The 18436-nt window shown below is 38.4% G+C and overlaps 1 protein-coding gene across 1 annotated transcript in view; it reads right to left on the bottom strand.

The window, feature by feature from the left end:
• Positions 1–18436, bottom strand: part of MCC (MCC regulator of WNT signaling pathway) — a 322683-nt gene that overhangs the window by 263480 nt on the left and 40767 nt on the right. The window contains exon 3 of the mRNA XM_042448793.1: positions 14347–14558. Coding sequence (XP_042304727.1) covers positions 14347–14558 — 212 coding nt within the window. The remainder of the gene's footprint in view (positions 1–14346; positions 14559–18436) is intronic.

The following is an 18436-nucleotide window of genomic DNA, read 5'->3' as shown; positions in this document are numbered from 1 at the left end:
AGCTCTATGCTCCTGCACATGAAGGTCAATTTTCACTTTGGCTGCCCCAAGCTCTTTCTTGAATACTGTAGGATGTATCTGGAAGTGCAAGAATGAACTTAAGAGCAAATACATTTTTGACCAACCACAGACACAGATGTAATCGCACATGAAAATTCAGTACAATCCAGTCCTGGGAATAAATCATGGCATTAGTGTCCACAAACCCATAATTATGCTACTGTAATTTCTGTCTTCAGTTATTCTAGTCACTCTTGTTCAACTTCCTGCCTATGCTCTGTTCTGTCCTCACTCCCTCCTTTTCCTGGACTGACCTAATCAAGACCGTCCTTTTATACAGCTCTAGAGAGAACTAGAAAGAACATCATATTAACATACGATGGTTAATTGAGAGTACCAAGGAATTCCCGGGGGGAAAAACATGTGCTTTTTAGACTACAGCAAAGCCTCTGACTGCATAGACCACAAAAAACTAAGGAACTCACTTAAAGACATGGGAGTGCCACTACACTATGTAGTCCTGATGAGAAATGCGTACTTAGGACAAGATGTTACTGTTAGAATATGATATGGAGAAACAGAATGGTTCCCAATTGGCAAAGGGTTCAGGGAAGTTTGCATTCTATCACACACTTGTTGCAGACGTGTTCAACATGTATGCAGAAAATATCATACAAAGAGGAGTAAAGTTAGGAGGAAGGAACATCCATAATCAAAGATATGCAAAAGACACCATATTAGTGGTTCCACAGACATGGAACAATTATTAAGGAAGATCAAAGAAGAAAGTGCACAGGCAGGCTAACTGTTGAACATAAAGAAAATAGAAATAATGACCAAAGAGGAGCTACATAAATTCAACCTAGACATTGAGGAAATCAAAATAGTTATAGAATTCCCATACCTTGGATTAACCATTGTTCAGAGCAGAGACTGTAGTTGAGGAATCAGAAGAAGACTAGGAATGGGAAGAAAAGCCATGAATGAAATAGATGGGAATAGTACACACCATCGTATTCCCCATCACCATGTACAGATGTGAAAGTATGGATGTGAAACCTGGACAGTGGAGAAAGCAGATAAAAAATAAAATCAATTCATTTGAGATGAAGTGCTGGAGAAGAGTGCTGAGGATGCTGTGGACAGCCAAAAAGACAAATTAGTCTTTGAACAGATCAAAGCTTAAATCTCCCTGAAAACCAGGATGACAAAACTGAGGCTGTCATACTTTGATTACATGATGACTCATGACTCATCATTAACTACAACTCATTAGAAAAGACAATTATGCTAGAAAAGGTAGATGGCAGTAGAAAAAGAGGAAGACTGCACATTAGATGGATAGCTTCAATTAGAGAGGTCGCAGGTCTGAATTTGCTGGGCAGTAGAGGACAGGAGATCTTGGAGGTGTTGCCATGGTTTGGGATCAATTCAGGGGCAGTTAACAACAACAACAAATTGGTTACACTGAACTGATCACTGCCTTATCATTAACTATTACTTTTACACGCCATTGGATATCAGCCCACTGGGCTGTACTTACTGTATGTGTCAATGACAGGAAAACAAGCAGGAATATGTTTCTCACATTTACTTCATAAATTTCCATAGTAGCAAGTCTAACAGTTTTACTGGTGTTTAGCAGGATGGCACAAAAATCTTTGGTTACAAAGCAACAACTGGTCCTAGTTAGAGATAATTTCACCTCTCACCCTGAAACAGTTACAGTCAGAAATAAAAATTATATCTCCTTCCTGTTATGCATAAATTTTGCACAATATTTTTAAGAATGCTTACCTCAGAACCTTAGGTTTCTTCTCTTCATGGGCACTGTTTTGTCCCAAGAGCAATACTATGTACTTTGGGTTTAGTAAGGCCTCTGGCTCTCGGGAACATAGCCAGAACAAAAGACTTGTCCACAAATTTCTTAAGTTTTAAAGGTTTTACTGATTATAAACACAAAAACATGAAACTGATCTCCTTTTTCTCAGTAGTCATTAAATACCTTGCTCTCTCTTCTTGATGGGTTTTATCTTTCTTCTTCTATGGACTATCTTTCTTCTTCTGAGGACTTATCTTTGTCAAAGGAAAATACTCTCTCCAGGTCTGACTTGGCTGAAATCTTACTACACAACTGAAACTAGCTAGAGGGAGACAGTATAAGACCCTGGGATTTCCCACAATCCTTGTCTTTCTTAAAGCTGTAGAACTCTATTTCCCTTCATAAACTAATACATAGAAAGTCTAATATAATCTCAACTAAATATATGTCTCAAGAGCATCAAAGATGCTCTGGAGGCATGACAGGCATGTAATGTAAACCAACTCTCAAGAGTAACTAGGGACTATACTTATTCCTTTTGTACTCGTAACTGAGTGTCTTATGATCAAATTACAGTCAAATGATCTCAATGTAGATAAAATACAATGGGGAAAACAAAAACTCCACTGTTTTCATATTGTTGATTAACAAAATGGTTTGTTCAGCACATTCTGAGAAGATGAAAACAGTCTTTGAATGAGATTATTTTGGGAATATGACAAAACATGGGTTAAAATTTAACACAAATAAAACCAAGCTTAGGAAAATAAGGAACTCGATAACACAATCAAAGTTATATGTAAATAGTATGGAAGCCAAGAAAGATTAAAGGCTTTAAGACCAAGAAAATATACCAATATACTAAAATGATGTGTGTGTGTACTAGAAATGCAAATATAACTTTTGCAAAAAAAAGCATTTGTAGGAAAAATAAATACACCTAGGAAAATACAAATAAGTCTTAGACAAATTTAACAGCATACTTATGTTTAAATTAAATAACACTATGTTCAAGGAACCACAGAACAGCAGCAAAAAAAGGAACCTGGAGGTTGCCATGAAAATGTAACACAAATTATGTAGAAAGATAATAAACATGATGGGAAACTACTGGTACAAAAAGTGGAATTTACCAAAAAATATCAGCTATAATTTATACACATGTGTATGTGGAAAGCAGGTATGAAAACCTAATGGGCAGTAGGCAATGTGGTCACACATATATAACAGGGTAGCACATATATAACCGAGCCAAGCAGTTTATTCAGTGTACTAGTAATATGGAAGAAAGCAGTCTCATGGGTGGTTTGAATGCAGAACTTTACGCTGGTGAGGAGACCATTTGTACTACTTTTATTATTTGGCTCCAATCCGAGAATGATAGAGTTCTTTCTGCTTGCACAGTGAGGCTTCTAGGCTTCCCCTCTCCCCAAACAGCTATCAAGGATGGAGAATTTCAAACTCTGTCCCCCCCCCCCAACACACACAGAGGAATTGGGGATATGAAAAACAACAAGGAACACCCATTATGTGCATGCATATGCATGCACACTCATAAGACATTTCACAAACATAAAGACACTTTTTGAGGACATGTCCAATATCTTCCAATATCGTCAATATCCTACTATGCACAAACATGGTGAGCAGTTCTAGGTTCAATTGTTTTGGGCATATTTATTTATTTATTTATTTTTGCATGGCTGGGTTGATTTAAAGAGATGGTATCTAAAACAGAAATCCATTGTTACACAGTTGTTTAAAACATGCTTTATTAAGGAAAGTGAGAACTGGATTCAATGGCCAAAGCATGTCCAAATTTAAATGCCCTAATTATTCCAGATTGCAGGCAACACACACATTTTTAGTATAAAAAGAAAAAAAGTAGAGGAAGGGAGAATCTAGTATTACCTTTAAAATTAACATACTGCCCATATTCTGCAAACATAAATTAGATGATGTACTTTATGAAAATTTCAAACTAATCAACAAATCCTGAATCTGTTTTAACCAGATCAAAAATGTTTGACAATTATGCTTAAGATTTAAAGTAATCTAAATCTCAAATTTGGGGCTGAAACAGACCCACAGCATCAGTCGACTTTAAGCTGACTTGGGGATGTGGCATATACATATGCCAGGCCCCCAAGTCATCTGAAAGTCGCGCCAGCGATTACATGCCAGGTGGTTTCTGGACGACTTGAAGTGTGTGGCATTTAGATGCCATACACTCCGGACCCAGTGAAAAGCCGGCACGAGACAAAAGGGGTGGCTTTTTTCCACCCCAAACAGGAGCACATTTTTTCTGCTCCTATTTGGGGTGGAAGTTGGCTGGATTGGAGCCATGTATATCTGTTTGCCACGGCCCCAATCTAGTCTTAAATGGGGCGGCTCCAAGCTGTTTGTTTTGCTCCTTGGTTAGAGTTATAGAACATTTGTTCCTTTCCTCACTCCCATTTTCCAAAATATGGGGTTTTTGACATTTTATTCAGTATATTTAAAGGACAAGATTTCTGGCCTTCAAATAAGAGACATCCCTTACAATAAGAGCCACCTGGCAACCCTATGTGACAGACTAATAAAAGCTAGCTATCTCTTTGAAAACACATGTTTAATGTTTTCAGCTGAATGCCAGATATTTAACATCTGAAATCCACTTAATTTATCTCCCCCTCAAAAAAAAAAAAAGTTTTTTTTATCTGAAGACTCAAATGAAGACTCAAAATGTTGAGTCTAGTGAGAGATAACTAGAAAAGAAAGGAGATAATGTCTTAAATCATATTAAATGAGTATTTTTCTAACTCAGCTATGTTTCAGTATTATAACTTTTTATCCTTTTAGCTTTACCTGTTTTTAATCTTCTTGTGAGACACTTGGGAGTTCTAATATTTGAAGAAGGGAGGGATATACTGTATATACTCATATATAAGTCTATAAATTTTAGTAAAAAAACCTGGGTTGACTTATAATAGTAATATAATAATAAAAAATTTATTTTGTTGTCATCTCTCCTCAAGGCCAGGTACGTTAAAATACAAAACTCATATAACCAACTGTTAAAATGCAGTACTAAAACTGGTAAAATACACTCATAAGAGCACATTCTTTAGAACACACAAATTAAAATGTCATGATTTAAAATTGACTCAGTAGGCCTGCTGGAAGAGATATGTCTTTAGTGCTGTTTTAAACGCAATCAGTGTTTTCAGCTGTAGTATCTCTTCTGGCAGGTCATTCTAAAAACTGGGGGCAGCAGACAAAAAGGTCCTCTGGAAAACTATTGCCATTCTAGTCTTGGCTAGTTGGAGCAAACATTTCCCAGAGGACCTGAGTGTACACGGCATGTATGGGAGGAGGCAATCGTGTAGGTAACCTGGACCAAACCATGTAGGGCTTTAAAGGTAATAACCAACACTTTTTGTGTTTTATTAGCCCCATTGGTACTTGGTTGCCTCCCCTAGACATTGCACAGCCACTATTTATCATAGTTGCTTCCTCATCCATCCAGTTTTTAAGATGAGCACAAGCAGTTATGCCTCCTGGATTTTGTGAATTCTTTGGCATTACAGTGGAGCCTTGGCTTACGTGGGGATCTGTTTGGGATCCCCCTGCATAAGGCAAATACCGCGTAAGCTCAATTCAGTAGAATGGGGGCTTGTGCTCATGGTGATGCATCATTCAATGAATAGCAGCGTGGCTTCCACGTAAACCGGAAGCCGCACCCATATATGAAGCAGGCGCACTGTATTTTCCTTTGCTTCATTCTCCACAACATCTGTTACATGCCCCTGTTTTACCCACAACTTATCCATGAGTCATATCAAAATCTGTAATTTTGGTCCCCAAATTTCCCCTCAACGTATACATGAAATCAACTTATAGCTGAGTATATATGATAAGTGAAGTAAGTAAATAAAGACAGAGTCGGCATGGTGTAACTGGTGTAGCACTGGATTATAATGGTGTAGCATTGGACTATAACTCTGAAGACTAAGGTTCAAATCCCTGTTCAGCCATGGAAACCCACTCAGTGACCTTGGGCAAGTCACATGCTCTCAGCCCCAGGGGAAGGCAAGAACAAACCCACTTTGAACAAATCTGTCCAAGAAAACCCTATGGTAGGTTTGCCTTTGGGTGGTCATAAGCTGGAAGCAACTTGAAGGCACACAGCAACAAAACAGACAAAATACTTAGGCAACAACAATCTTTACAGCACACTGTTGCATTAGCCATGATAGTAGCATGGAGCCACATTTTCCAGTACAGTGGTGCCTCGGGTTACGAAATTAATTCGTTCCGTGGCACCGTTCGTAACCCGAAAAGCCTTCGTAAGCCGAATTGCCATAGGCGCTAATGGGGAAAAGCCGCGATTCCGTGCGAAAAAGCCGAAAAAAGCACCAAAAGTTTTTTCGTAACCCGAAAAAACATTCGTAACCCGGAACAATGTTTTCCTATGGGATTTTTTCGTATCCCGAAAATTTCGTAACCTGGGTATTTCGTATCCCGAGGTACCACTGTAATTAAATACTATATTTTGAACTACTGTGAGAAACAAACATGCACACAAATAGAGAAACTTTTTTTAAAAGAAGCTATGTAGTGATCTTTTTCATTACATATTTAGAAAACTGATTCCAACTGTCAAGGTTCCATCCTATAAAATCCTAGGATTTGGTGTCAAGCACTGGGTGTCAAGCAGATGAAGCTTTTGGCGTGGCGGCGGTGGGAGGAGAGATACCTTCTAGGCCTCTCTCCGTTGGCAGGGAGGGTTGGGGCCTGCGCTGTCATTTGCTGTGCTTTTGGCACGGCAGCTGTGGCGGCGGGGCCTTTTAGGCCTCTCTCCATTGGCGGGGGGGGGGTCTGGGCTGGGGGAAGGTTGGGGCTAACTGGACCCTTCTTATTTCTCCTCATCTTCTTTTTCTTTTCCTCTTCTTCTTTCTCCTCCTCCTCCTCCTCCTCTTCTTTTTCTTCTAGTCTTCTTTTTCTTCTCCTCCTCTTCTACTTTTTCTTCTTCCCCTCTTCCCCTCCTTTTCTTCTTTCTCCTTCTCCTCTTTTTTTCTCCTCCCCCCTTCTTCCTCCTATGCTGTTGTTCTTGTTATGTGCCTTCAGCTCCTTCTTGACTTATGGTGACCCTGCAGAATTTCCTTGACAAGTTTCTTCCTGAGAAGCTGAGAGAGTGTGACTTGCTGCCCAAAGTCACCCAGTGGGTTTCCATGGCTGAGCTGGGATTTGAACCCTGGTCTCCCATTGTCCTAGGCCACTACACCATGCTGGACCCTCCACTGCACTTAAAGGTACAGTGCGTATTTATTATTTATTAATGTGTACCTTCAAGTTGTTTTCCACCTTATGGAGACCTTAAAGCAAACCTATCCTGGGGCTTGCTTGGCAAGATTTGTTCATAGGAACTTTGCCATGGCTTTCCACTGAGGAGACTGGGAGAGTCAGAGTGTGACTTGCTTGAGGTCACCCAATAGGCAGGGAAGTGAATCCTGGTCTCCAGAGTCCTAGCCCACCACACAAAGCTACATCCCAAACTTCTATCCAGGAAGAATGTCAAAATGCCCTCCATTTTCAGCATGAGTGAGAAGCATGAATTTATATTGTTTTTAATTGTTTTTGCCCTCCATTTTTCTTAAATGTCCTACATTTTGTGCTACATCATGTCCTACATTTTGTCCTGGTTTGGTGAAAGGGAATTATGGCAACCCTATTCCCAGAGAATATCAGTGATCCTGTGGGCTATCAGGAGGAGGAGGAAGAGGAGGAGGAGCACCTGTTAGAGAAAAAGATCTTTGGGGTAGTTGATGTCTCTTGTTACCGGTGGTTCTGAACCGGTACCAACTGGAACAGATGCAGTCTTCTCAGCTACTCAGGATCAAAGTAACTTCCACATAGATTTTCACTCAAATGAGGGTTTATTGACTTTGTTGCTATTTACACTTTACAGCAGGCTACTATACATCTATACTCTTTCAGAGTCCATGCTAGAAGCTCGAATGTGACATCAGTCTTTGTTCTCTCACAAGATCAACTTTCCCACCAAGTGGACACACCTCTTTCCCATGAAGTCACCATACTACACAAGAGCATAACAATAATACATTTGTTTATATTATGTCTCAGCACATGTCCTTGAAGACTTGTTCTTCCAGGCCTAGATTTTCTGGCCTGCAACAGGAACCATTTTAAACCTTAGTTAACCATTGACACATCTGAACATTTTCAATACAATTTAGATATATATTTTAACAGCACCATCACCAGCAAAACCATATGAACAGAGCATGGTAAAGAAACAAATGTAGCTCATAGTGTATGTTTTCTTAACAGGAAAAGTTATAAGGATGAATAAAAAAATACGCGATATATTTAAATACAACAACATGAAAAAGCCTTTCAATATGGCCTGAATTTTTAAAAGAGATGTGCTTTTTAAAGAAGGGCAACCATATTTTGAGAACCATTTTGGAGTATTTTTTATTATTATTTGATAATACTATGTGGGGCACAGTTATAGTGTAAGCAAACACAAATCTTCAGTGATTAACTCTTTCTGCTGCAGCCCCATTTTGGAAGAATTTATATCTGTGGATCTGTATAGTGGCATTTCAGTATTTCATTTACAAACTATCAAGGATATTTTCCACTAAACATTCTTTTGAAAATTAAAACCATTAAGGAAAATTGGATACAGAGGAACAAGCAATTGGATACAGAGAAACAAGCAACTGAGAGCCAAGTTTCCAAATGCATTTCAAGCCTACCATTCAATTTTTATGCAAATGTTCCCTGAATGTCCTAATATGATAGACAATGCAATGCCTGGACAAAATAAGATAGTAACACAAGAAAACACAGCCTGTTTACTGATTGCTCCTTCATAAAAGCATGATCTCTAAGCTGTTCGTTTTTCCCAGAGATAGCATGAAGGAATCCTAATAATGCTTTCAGAAGAATTTGAGAAAAATAAATTTAAATCCTACGCCAAACAGTATTTTTCATAACAATGAAACAGTCCAATAAACATAATTCTAGAAATAAGTAACATGACATTCTGAAGAAAACAAGAATATCAGAACACAAATTACAAAAAAATTAGTAGGCAGAAGGGCTATTATATCCTTATTTGCAAGTAATACCTCTATGGCAAATAAATGCAATGCTTTTATATACATACCTATTGCAAAGAATGGAGATAAATATAGAATCATAGAGTTGGAAGAGACCGCAAGAGCCATCCAGTCCAACCCTCTGCCATGCAGGAAATCTAAATCAAAACATCCCTGACAGATGGCCATCCAGCCACTGTTTAAAGACCTCTAAGGAAGGAGATTCCACTACACTCCAAGGAAGGAGTGCGTTCCACTGTCGAACAGCCCTTTACTCTCAGGAGGTTCCTCCTAATGTTGAGGTGGAATCTCTTTTCCTGTAGCTTGCATCCATTGCTCCAGGTCCTAGTCTCTGGAGCAGCAGAAAACAAGCTTGCTCCCTCCTCAATATGACATCCCTTCAAGTATTTAAACAGGGCTATCATAGCATCCCTTAACCTTCTCTTCTCCAGGCTCCCCTCTTCCTTCAGTTGTAGGAAATTCCAAGCTTTAGGAGAAAACTCTTACAGAGATGCAAAGATCAGCAGTACCAGTATTAACAAACAGGAATGAGGAAGGACAAGATGCAAGTGAGGAGAGAAAAAGGAATTAGAAGATGTCTGTAGATCATCATCATCGCCACCACCACAGTTACCACTACTATTCACTTTGTGTAGGTACTTCCTGTTTCCCCAGAATAATAAGTCTACCTTGACTTATATTTGAAATTTGTTTGGATAGTATAATCACCTTCCAGGTAATGAATTCTGTGTCTGTTCATGCCAGCTTTTAGCTAAACATTTAACAGAATTTTTGAAAATTAAGCCAAATATACTAAGAAAATAAAGCAATTGAAGCCACCAGACTAATATTAGCTGTTTAAAAGAATTAATCAGGTTTTCTATTTGATCCCAAATATATTGGTTGCTATGAAGTTTATTTATCATTTTATATTGTTTTTCTATTTTTAGCACATGCTACACTGATCTTCTTAGGGAGGCAAAATGCAATATAAATGAGTTTAAATATACTATTTGCACATGACTAAATACTAAAGATGTTTTAACAGATGGATAAAATGAGAGTATTTTTAAAGTAAAAATAACATTACTCCCACTGACTTCTTAGTTTAATACATTAAACATAGCTCAGTATAGAGATGCTATTTTCAGTTATTACTTTGATACAAACCATATATTTGATTCTTTTCATTAGACGGAAATGGTGAGATAATATAGGAAGAGATGGAACTAATGCTACCTAAGAATGCCCTCTACCAGTCATTCAGGGAAATGCACTAGATAGAGAAATACAATGAATAGATTATATATCTTGCATCTGAACAAAAAAGAAAAATATGTAGACTGAATAGTAATCTAGTGAACCAAAAAGGGACTGAAAAAGGAGTTCAAAGAAATGCAGCAGCTGAAAGTAGTAAATGCATAAAATATTTGAACATAGTAACAGCATATATTTAGTAGTAAATAGTAAGTATGTATTACAGGATTTTTTTTTTAAAATGTATCAATCAGATTCCCACCCTAGCCTATGTCTAAAGAGCTCAGAGAAGCAGGCATGAAGTAATTCCATTTTATTCTCACTAAAATCTCGAGAGCAGGTTATGCTACAAATTGTGGCTGGTGACAACTTCCTTTCATGACTGCTAGGAACTCAAACTCAGTTCTCCTTGGCCTAATCTTGCCAGATTCACCCATTCTACCTCGTCACAGATACATGCTAACTGAATGTGGATAGTGTATGAAATATTTTTGAGTCTCCTAAGGTTTTTCATGTTGCTATTGCTTCTTCTTTTGCAAAATAGTATAGCAGTAGCCCTATTTGGTGTTATTTGCAGTCTTCTGCAAATGTTTAAATGCTTGACTGCAGGTCTAAATGGGTGCAGGGGGCATGGCATACACATATGCTCCACTTCTGCATGCTTCCTTACATGGCTATATACTAGAGCTTTGCACACGAAGCATAAGAGAACATGAAGGTGAAGCTTACATTTACGCCCAATTTAGTATTCCATGTGTTCATGCAGAACCCCTGAGTAGGGCTTATGTGGAAGTAGTAAATACACAAGCAGGGTGAGTCTGCTAGCTAAGCCTCCTCCATTGCAGGTCCTTTCTCTCATTACACACAGAGGACAACATCAAAAGAAGTACACTTCCTCAGGTCAAGGAAGCTCTGAAGCCCTTTACAATCGCATAGAGAGCCCCTACAGAGGGTAAATCCACCCTTCAGACTACCACAATTGAACCACAGAGGATTAAATAAACTGGTAATGGGGGAGACAACACATGTAGCATTTTTCGATTCTTCTCGCATTTACTATTTCCACACAGAAATTCCTGAGTAGAACTAGTGTGTTATATTAAGCAATATTTGATTTACCTCTACAGCATTTGGTGTTCCATGTAGAGTTATATATTTTGGATAGACAAATGGTAATCCATTATTTCAGTACAAGCAGACCATTAGTGATCTTTGGGCAGCCATCCAAAATCAATTTGCATTACAGCCCAAAATAAATTCAGTCCTCAGTGATAGTCTTTATGTTATAGTGTGGAAAAAAGCTATTTGTATAAGCAGACTGAGCAAGTGCAATCCAAATTATATTGACTATACATACAGAACCAGCTTTTCAAAGTGAGGAACATTCGAGAGTTAAAAAAGAGGGAACAATAGGACACACTTTTATGATTCCACAAAAGCTACAGTGTGATATGTTCCTGTTCTGTGTTCCAGACTGCCATGTCCTCTTCAAGATACTCCACTAAACTCCCCCCCCCCAACAAGCACTGGTCACTGAGCATGCTCTGTCAAATTTGGATTGATTTTATAATTTCCTCTATCCTTCAATCCTTTACCACTTCCCAGAAAGATTTCTTGCATTGATATCTCTTAACTACCAGTACTTGTACTATGTTTTTCTTGTGTTTTGCCTACAAAAATACAGTGGACCCTTACCTTACACAGGGGATCCACTCCGGACCCCCCACATAAGGCAAAAAATGCATATGCTCGAGCCCCATTAAATATAATGGGGCTCGGATGCAGTGGCGCGCATAGCATTCATTGTATTGCTGCGTGGCTTCAGCGTAAGCTGAAAGCCACGTATGGTATGCCCACATATGGCGTGGGCGCACTGTAAATGATATTGGAGAGGGTAATTACTCTCTGGTGATAATAATTTTAACAAGTGTAGGATAGCGCAATGTTGGAATAATTGCAAGAAAGCATATCAGGAAATAAAAACAAGGTGCAGAAGCTTCTTAATAAGATTATTCAGTTGACAAGCTTTTAGATTTAAACAATTTAGATGTGAGTGCACACAGTCAATATAGCCACATACATACACACACACACACACTAATTCTTTCTCATACTGATTTATGCAGAATTCCTTCACCTCTTACTTGAATATAACCATAGCCTACATGCACATTAGAACACACAGCTTCATGTGCATGAATGAGGCGGTACACAACTTAATGTGTACAGCCTCTCCCACAAGCACACATGTACACACATATCAGAAAGTGCACACATACATTTTTATGCAGCACAGTTTCTTATAGGTCTGATTGCAACTACACTAACTTGTAAATATTACATATACATACACACAGTCACTTGCGCTCTCTTACTCTTACAGGAGTAGACAATTACACTCTCTTGCTGGCAAACATACACATAAACATTTCAAGTTTCTCATTCATTAATAATAATAATAATAATAATAATAATAATAATAATTTTAATTGTATTTTCCCGCCTCTCCCTGTGGATCAAGGTAGGATTACATCAACAAATTAACACAGTATAGATATAAAATACGATCAATAAAACACTGACATTATTCAATAAAATAGTTAAAACATCTAGAACATTTAAAACATTTAGAAAACATACATTATAACCAGAAGTGAAGCATTTTATCTTAAAGATCTCCTATAAGAGGTCAGATGGATAAGCCCGCCTGATATAGGCTTGTGCTCTCACTCTTGGCTTCAGGTACTCTCGCTTTTTAACAGGTGTACAGACTCTTTGTGCACATACATACTCTGGAATATATATGAGCACACATTCACATTCTTCCTTGGGCATACTGCTACTCAAGCAGCACACACTGTCCACCCTTAATTCATGTGTGTCCTTTTTTATTCTTGTGTGCATGTACACAAATTCCATGTACAATATACACATTACAGAGGCCCTACCCTTCCCATGTACTGCACAATATCAATTTGTGAGATATCAACAGGAACAATTCAGCTAAATTTCATAAAGATGGAAGAGCACTTAGGGACAATTACCTAAAGACCTACTAATTTCAGATTCAATCACAACTAATGTTCTCTTATACACTAATCCTTCTTAAGTCACAGTTAGATCAACAGTAAAATATATTGCAACTACCAAAATAATAAATATTTATATTCCAATAGCAATCAAAGAAGAGAAAGTTCAATATCACCACCACCACCACCACCACCATCATGACATCTTTCTCCCAGAACAGAACTGAAAGAATCTCACATCAAATTAAGAACAAAGTGGAATAAACATTTATTTGTTGCAGAAATTTTTAAAAACTCATTAAATAAATAGTTTCATTAAATATTAAATTACAACAATTAAAAGCACATTAACACATAGTAAAAAGATAAAAACATAATCTATCTCATTAAAAAGATCTTTCTGCCACAATAATTCAAATGCCAAAGACCTGTGTGAATAAAAACAATATGGTTTAAGTAGGTGAGGAACAGGCTTCAGGCATCTTCAGTATTATACAGTACTATGTTCAAGAATGAAGACATCAGAACATATTTTGCAAATAAAAAGGTGAAACAGATAATGGAGATGAAGCCAGTAGCATCAGGAGAAAGAAGGGAGAAGAGAAGTTAGTTATACAGTCGGCCCTTCTTATACACGGATTTTTTATACACGGATTCAAGCATCCACAGTTTGAAAATGTTCAAAAAAAGTATAAATTTGAAATATCAAACCTTGATTTTTCCAATTTTTATAAGGGACACCATTTTGCTATGTCCTTATACTTAATGGGACTTAAGCATCCATGGATTTTGTTATCTACGGGGGATCTTGGAATCAAACCCCAGCATATAACAAGGGTCCACTGTATACGAAATAATTTTTCCAAATACAACTAGATGAATCTTGAAAGTAAGCCCATAGTGCTCAACATACCTTTTTCAAAGGCTTATAGAAATTGTTGTGCAAGTCTCATTGTGTGTATATGAATCGTGCATACTACCATGGCTACCACTAGCACATGAAAAAGAGCATTCAGAAAAGTCAGCAATGCAACAGTCCTCCCTTGCACAATTTTGACATAAAGGCTTTACTAGCTCGTATGTTCTGGTTTTATTCTGTACAGTAAAAGTTAAAAAGTGAACTCACTGTGTTAGCAAGTTCCAAATAACTTCCTCCAACTGAACTGCTTAGGCTGGAAGCTTGTGTAAGTAGTCTCTGCAATGCAACTTGTTGATTCATGACATTGCCCCCATATTCAAAGAGTTTTTGTAGAGTTGAACGACTGTGCAAGTCAGGACTTTGAAGATCTCTGGCTCCAGAATCATATTCCCAACTCTCTCGAGCTCCTGAAAGAGCACCTAAAATAGAAAAAGAAGAAAAAACCTGTTTATACTTAAGAATTAAATAATTCCATATGCCTTGCCACCTTTGGCAGTCAATCCCTGAAGACAACTGGCTCTCTGATATCAGACCTCTCTGTTCTATCAAACTGCAATTTGAAATCCAACTTTTTCTTGACATAAAACCTTCTTCCTCCTGCTGAAATTAGCCTAAAAACCTATGAGTGCATATCCTTTTCTTGCTTATTCTCAACCCATTCTCCTCCCTTGGAGTGAATTTCAAATGTTGGGCAGTACAGACCGGCAAGGAAACACAGCCCTTACAATGCCGCTGAGGCGCCCACATGTCATCAAATACGTGCCTCATGTAGGCGATGCTGCTCAAAAATGGTGCTGCCCGCATGTACTAGGGCTTGGGAGCGTGCGGTTGGTGCATGCTCCCAAGCCCTAGAATCGCTGCCGCCATGCCACAATCCGCCCGTATGCATTGGGCCATTAATTTCTTTGGGCCAGAGGCTTATCTTCTTACTCTTAGCTTGTGCATGCTGAAGGCAATAAAATAATAATTTCTTCTTCTGTTCAAGAAGGCGTGCCACTAGCAATCAGTTTTTAGAACTAAGAAGTTGCAGCACCTTCAATACTTGGCTGTACTAAAGAAAATCAGTGTTATGCATTTCACACACTGTATTTTGTAAGTCATCTGTCTCCTTAGCATTTTGTAGGGTTTTCGGGCTATGTGACCATGTTCTGGAAGTTTACTCCTGATGTTTTGCCAGCCTCTGTGGCTGGCATCTTTACTCTCTGAAGATGCCAGTCACAGATGCTGGTGTAATGTCAGGCACAAACTCTTTCTAGAACACGGTCACATAGCCCAAAAACTCCACAAAAAACTATGGCTTCTGGCCATGAAAACCTTCGACAAAAATGCAGGCATTACATTTGCCTACATAGTACTCTTCAGACTAGGTCTCTCTACTTTTACATGGCATGCACCAAATCACAAGACCATATACTGTCTTTGTTTTCTGGCCTGTCTGCTCACTTACTGTAAGTATATAAGAACACAGGAAGAATCATGCTGGATCAGACCAAAGGCCTTTCTAGTCCAACCTTCTTAGACATCACATCATGTTCCCCAACAACTGTCACACAGAAGCACTCTGGTTTTGATAACCATCTGAGCTATTAATCGCCACAACTTCAATGAATATATTTAATCCTTTTAAAATCTGTCCAAGTTTACAGCAACTACTAGATCTTGTTGCTATAAATGGCAGAGTTTATATATCTGCTTTGTATCTTTAATTTCAGTCTTTTTTTCTCCCTGGGTGTTCTGATTATTACCAACTCTTACCATGACTCACCACATTGCAAATGTAAATGTACAATGTGCACTGATGCATACTTCCATATTGACAAGTACCTTTTTAGGTCAGTGTGGGTGCTGAGTTATGAGTTTAGCAGTGGGATTAACAGCTAAAGAAATTATCAAAATAACCTAAACCAACTACATGGAAATTCTACTAATTTTGATTGAGTGTATTTCCAGATAAGTGTACTTCTATTCTGTCCAAAGATTGCTTAGCTTGGATTAGATGGCTCTTGATGCTCTTCAGCTGCTCCTCAGACTCAATCATGGAGATTAGAGAGTCAATTACAGGTCCCAAACAAGTGTACTTTACAGCTAATAGGAGTGAGTACTGTACACACTCTTAGCACAGATTTAAAAATAGTTCACAGATTGGAAAAAAAATAATTTAAAAGTAATAGTAAGTAGGACCTGAGCAATTGTTTAATTTAATAGTTCACATTGCTTAAGTGCATTTATCAATAAAGTATTACTGAAAATATATTCAACAGAGTGTTCTGGTCATTGAATATAACAAATTCACTACTCTCTGTTCATATTCAATACTATTTGCTCATGACAACTACTACCCAACAAGGTAGAAACTGTGGTTCTTTGAATGCTTACCTGTGAACTTATACACTTGGGTTGTTGCTGCTGGAAAAGCTGAAAAAGAAACCTAGCCATTAGCTACACCCCTTCTCTACTGCACATATTCTTGATGGTTCCCACTGATAAGCTTAGTTACATGTCTGACACTGGCAATGTCAAGACACAGAAATGGCACCTTGAGGGATGACCATTTGATGAACCAGTTACAGATACGCAACTTGTCGTCCTTCATATAGCTGAGAGCATTGCCTGTCCAAACAATGTTCTGTCTGCAACTTGGTATCAATGTTGAGATGTTGGATAAATGCTATTGGTTGGTAGCTAGCAATTGCACTGCAGATGCCATGGAAGAAAGTGGTTGATGTCGCCGTGGCTCATATAGATAAGCTCCCAACAATGACTGGATTCAATCTTTGAGTGAGCTCATATGGAAGACAGACAGTTGAGAAAATGTGAGGCCTTTTTTAAGGCACCCATGAACAACTTTGGGGAATTTTGAAAGTTTTTTAGTTCTATCCATATAAAAGGCAGATGCCCTACTCACATCAAGAGAGTGAAAGATTCTCTCCATTGCCTGAATTACCTGTAAGGTTTGCTATTATTTTTTGCATAAGGTGGAAGCAGACCACCACCTTTGAAAGAAAGGTTGAATCTGGAAGCAGCACTGCTCTGTCATAATTAAGAGGAGTTATGTTCGACGGCACATATCTCCCCTACAGTGCCTAGCAGATGTAACAGTGAACAAGAAGGAAGTCTTGGAAGTAAGAAGCATGAAATCATAGTGGGCCATGGTATATGGGTTTACTGGTATATGGTTTCCCCGTGAAGGACAAGAATACTAGTGGTAGGTCTCATGTATTGGGGGTGGTGGAGATTGTTGGGTCTCTTAAAAAGGCCTTGAAAATTGGGTGCATGAACCAGGAGGTGACATCTGGAGGGCAATGAGTGGCAGAAATGCTGGCCAGATGAAAAGCCTATCTTGTCCAAGGTTGAAAAAGAATGACAGGATGTATTCCAGGTGGGCTGCTTAGGGTGAGATATCTTTATCAATGGGAAACTAGAGGAAATGGACTAACATCTTAAGAGTAAAAGTAGGAGAAACAAGTAGATGGGTGTCTCGGGACTAAGGCGGGTTACAGACCGCCCTCAAGCAGCCGTTCTCCCGCCGCCGCCATTAAATTATGTACCCTGGTCCCAAACATTTTATGGTCAGACATAGCACTTTGAATTATGTTTGAAAGAGACCCAGAATTCTATTTGAGATGGAAAGAGATGTTCCAATCAATAATTGTGTTTTTTAAATTCTAATTCAGTTTCAGAAAAGACTTACAGTCCTGTGTGCAGTGCATTGTGTTAACCTAAATATGCATGCATAATGTTGACTTGGCGCTGTCTCCATGTAGCACACGGTTGTGTAATGATTATAGCACTGGACTGGGACTTAGGAAATATAGATTTAAGTTTGCACTGAGCCATGAAATTTCTTGGATGACTGGGACAATCACTTACCTGATAGGATTGTTTTGAGGATAAAGTGGAACTAAATATGTTGCCTTGAGCTCTTTGGAGGAAAAGCAGGATAGAAGTGTAAAAGTAATTAATTAATTAATTAATTTGGTGGTTGGAGCATGAGTGGTGAAAGGACTTCCAAGGAAGAACTTGGTCTTTCAGGGGAATGAACCTGGTCTTTCAGGGGAATGTATTCTAATCCAAAACACATTGAATAAGATGGTCCAGATGAACCAGGAACCTATAGCAACTCAGTCTTCTCTAGATTAAACTTTAATTTGTTTCTCTTATGCAGTTCCTTACTGATTGTGGGCAACAATTCATAAAACCCACTGATTAATTTGAGGACAAACAATCTGGAATTATTTTATTTATTTCCTTCCTTCCTTCCTTCCTTCCTTCCTTCCTTCCTTCCTTCCTTCCTTCC

This window comes from Sceloporus undulatus, chromosome 2, assembly GCF_019175285.1.
Source record: "Sceloporus undulatus isolate JIND9_A2432 ecotype Alabama chromosome 2, SceUnd_v1.1, whole genome shotgun sequence".
Classification (NCBI taxonomy): Eukaryota; Metazoa; Chordata; class Lepidosauria; order Squamata; family Phrynosomatidae; genus Sceloporus; species Sceloporus undulatus.
This window is presented reverse-complemented; position numbering and strand designations above follow the sequence as displayed.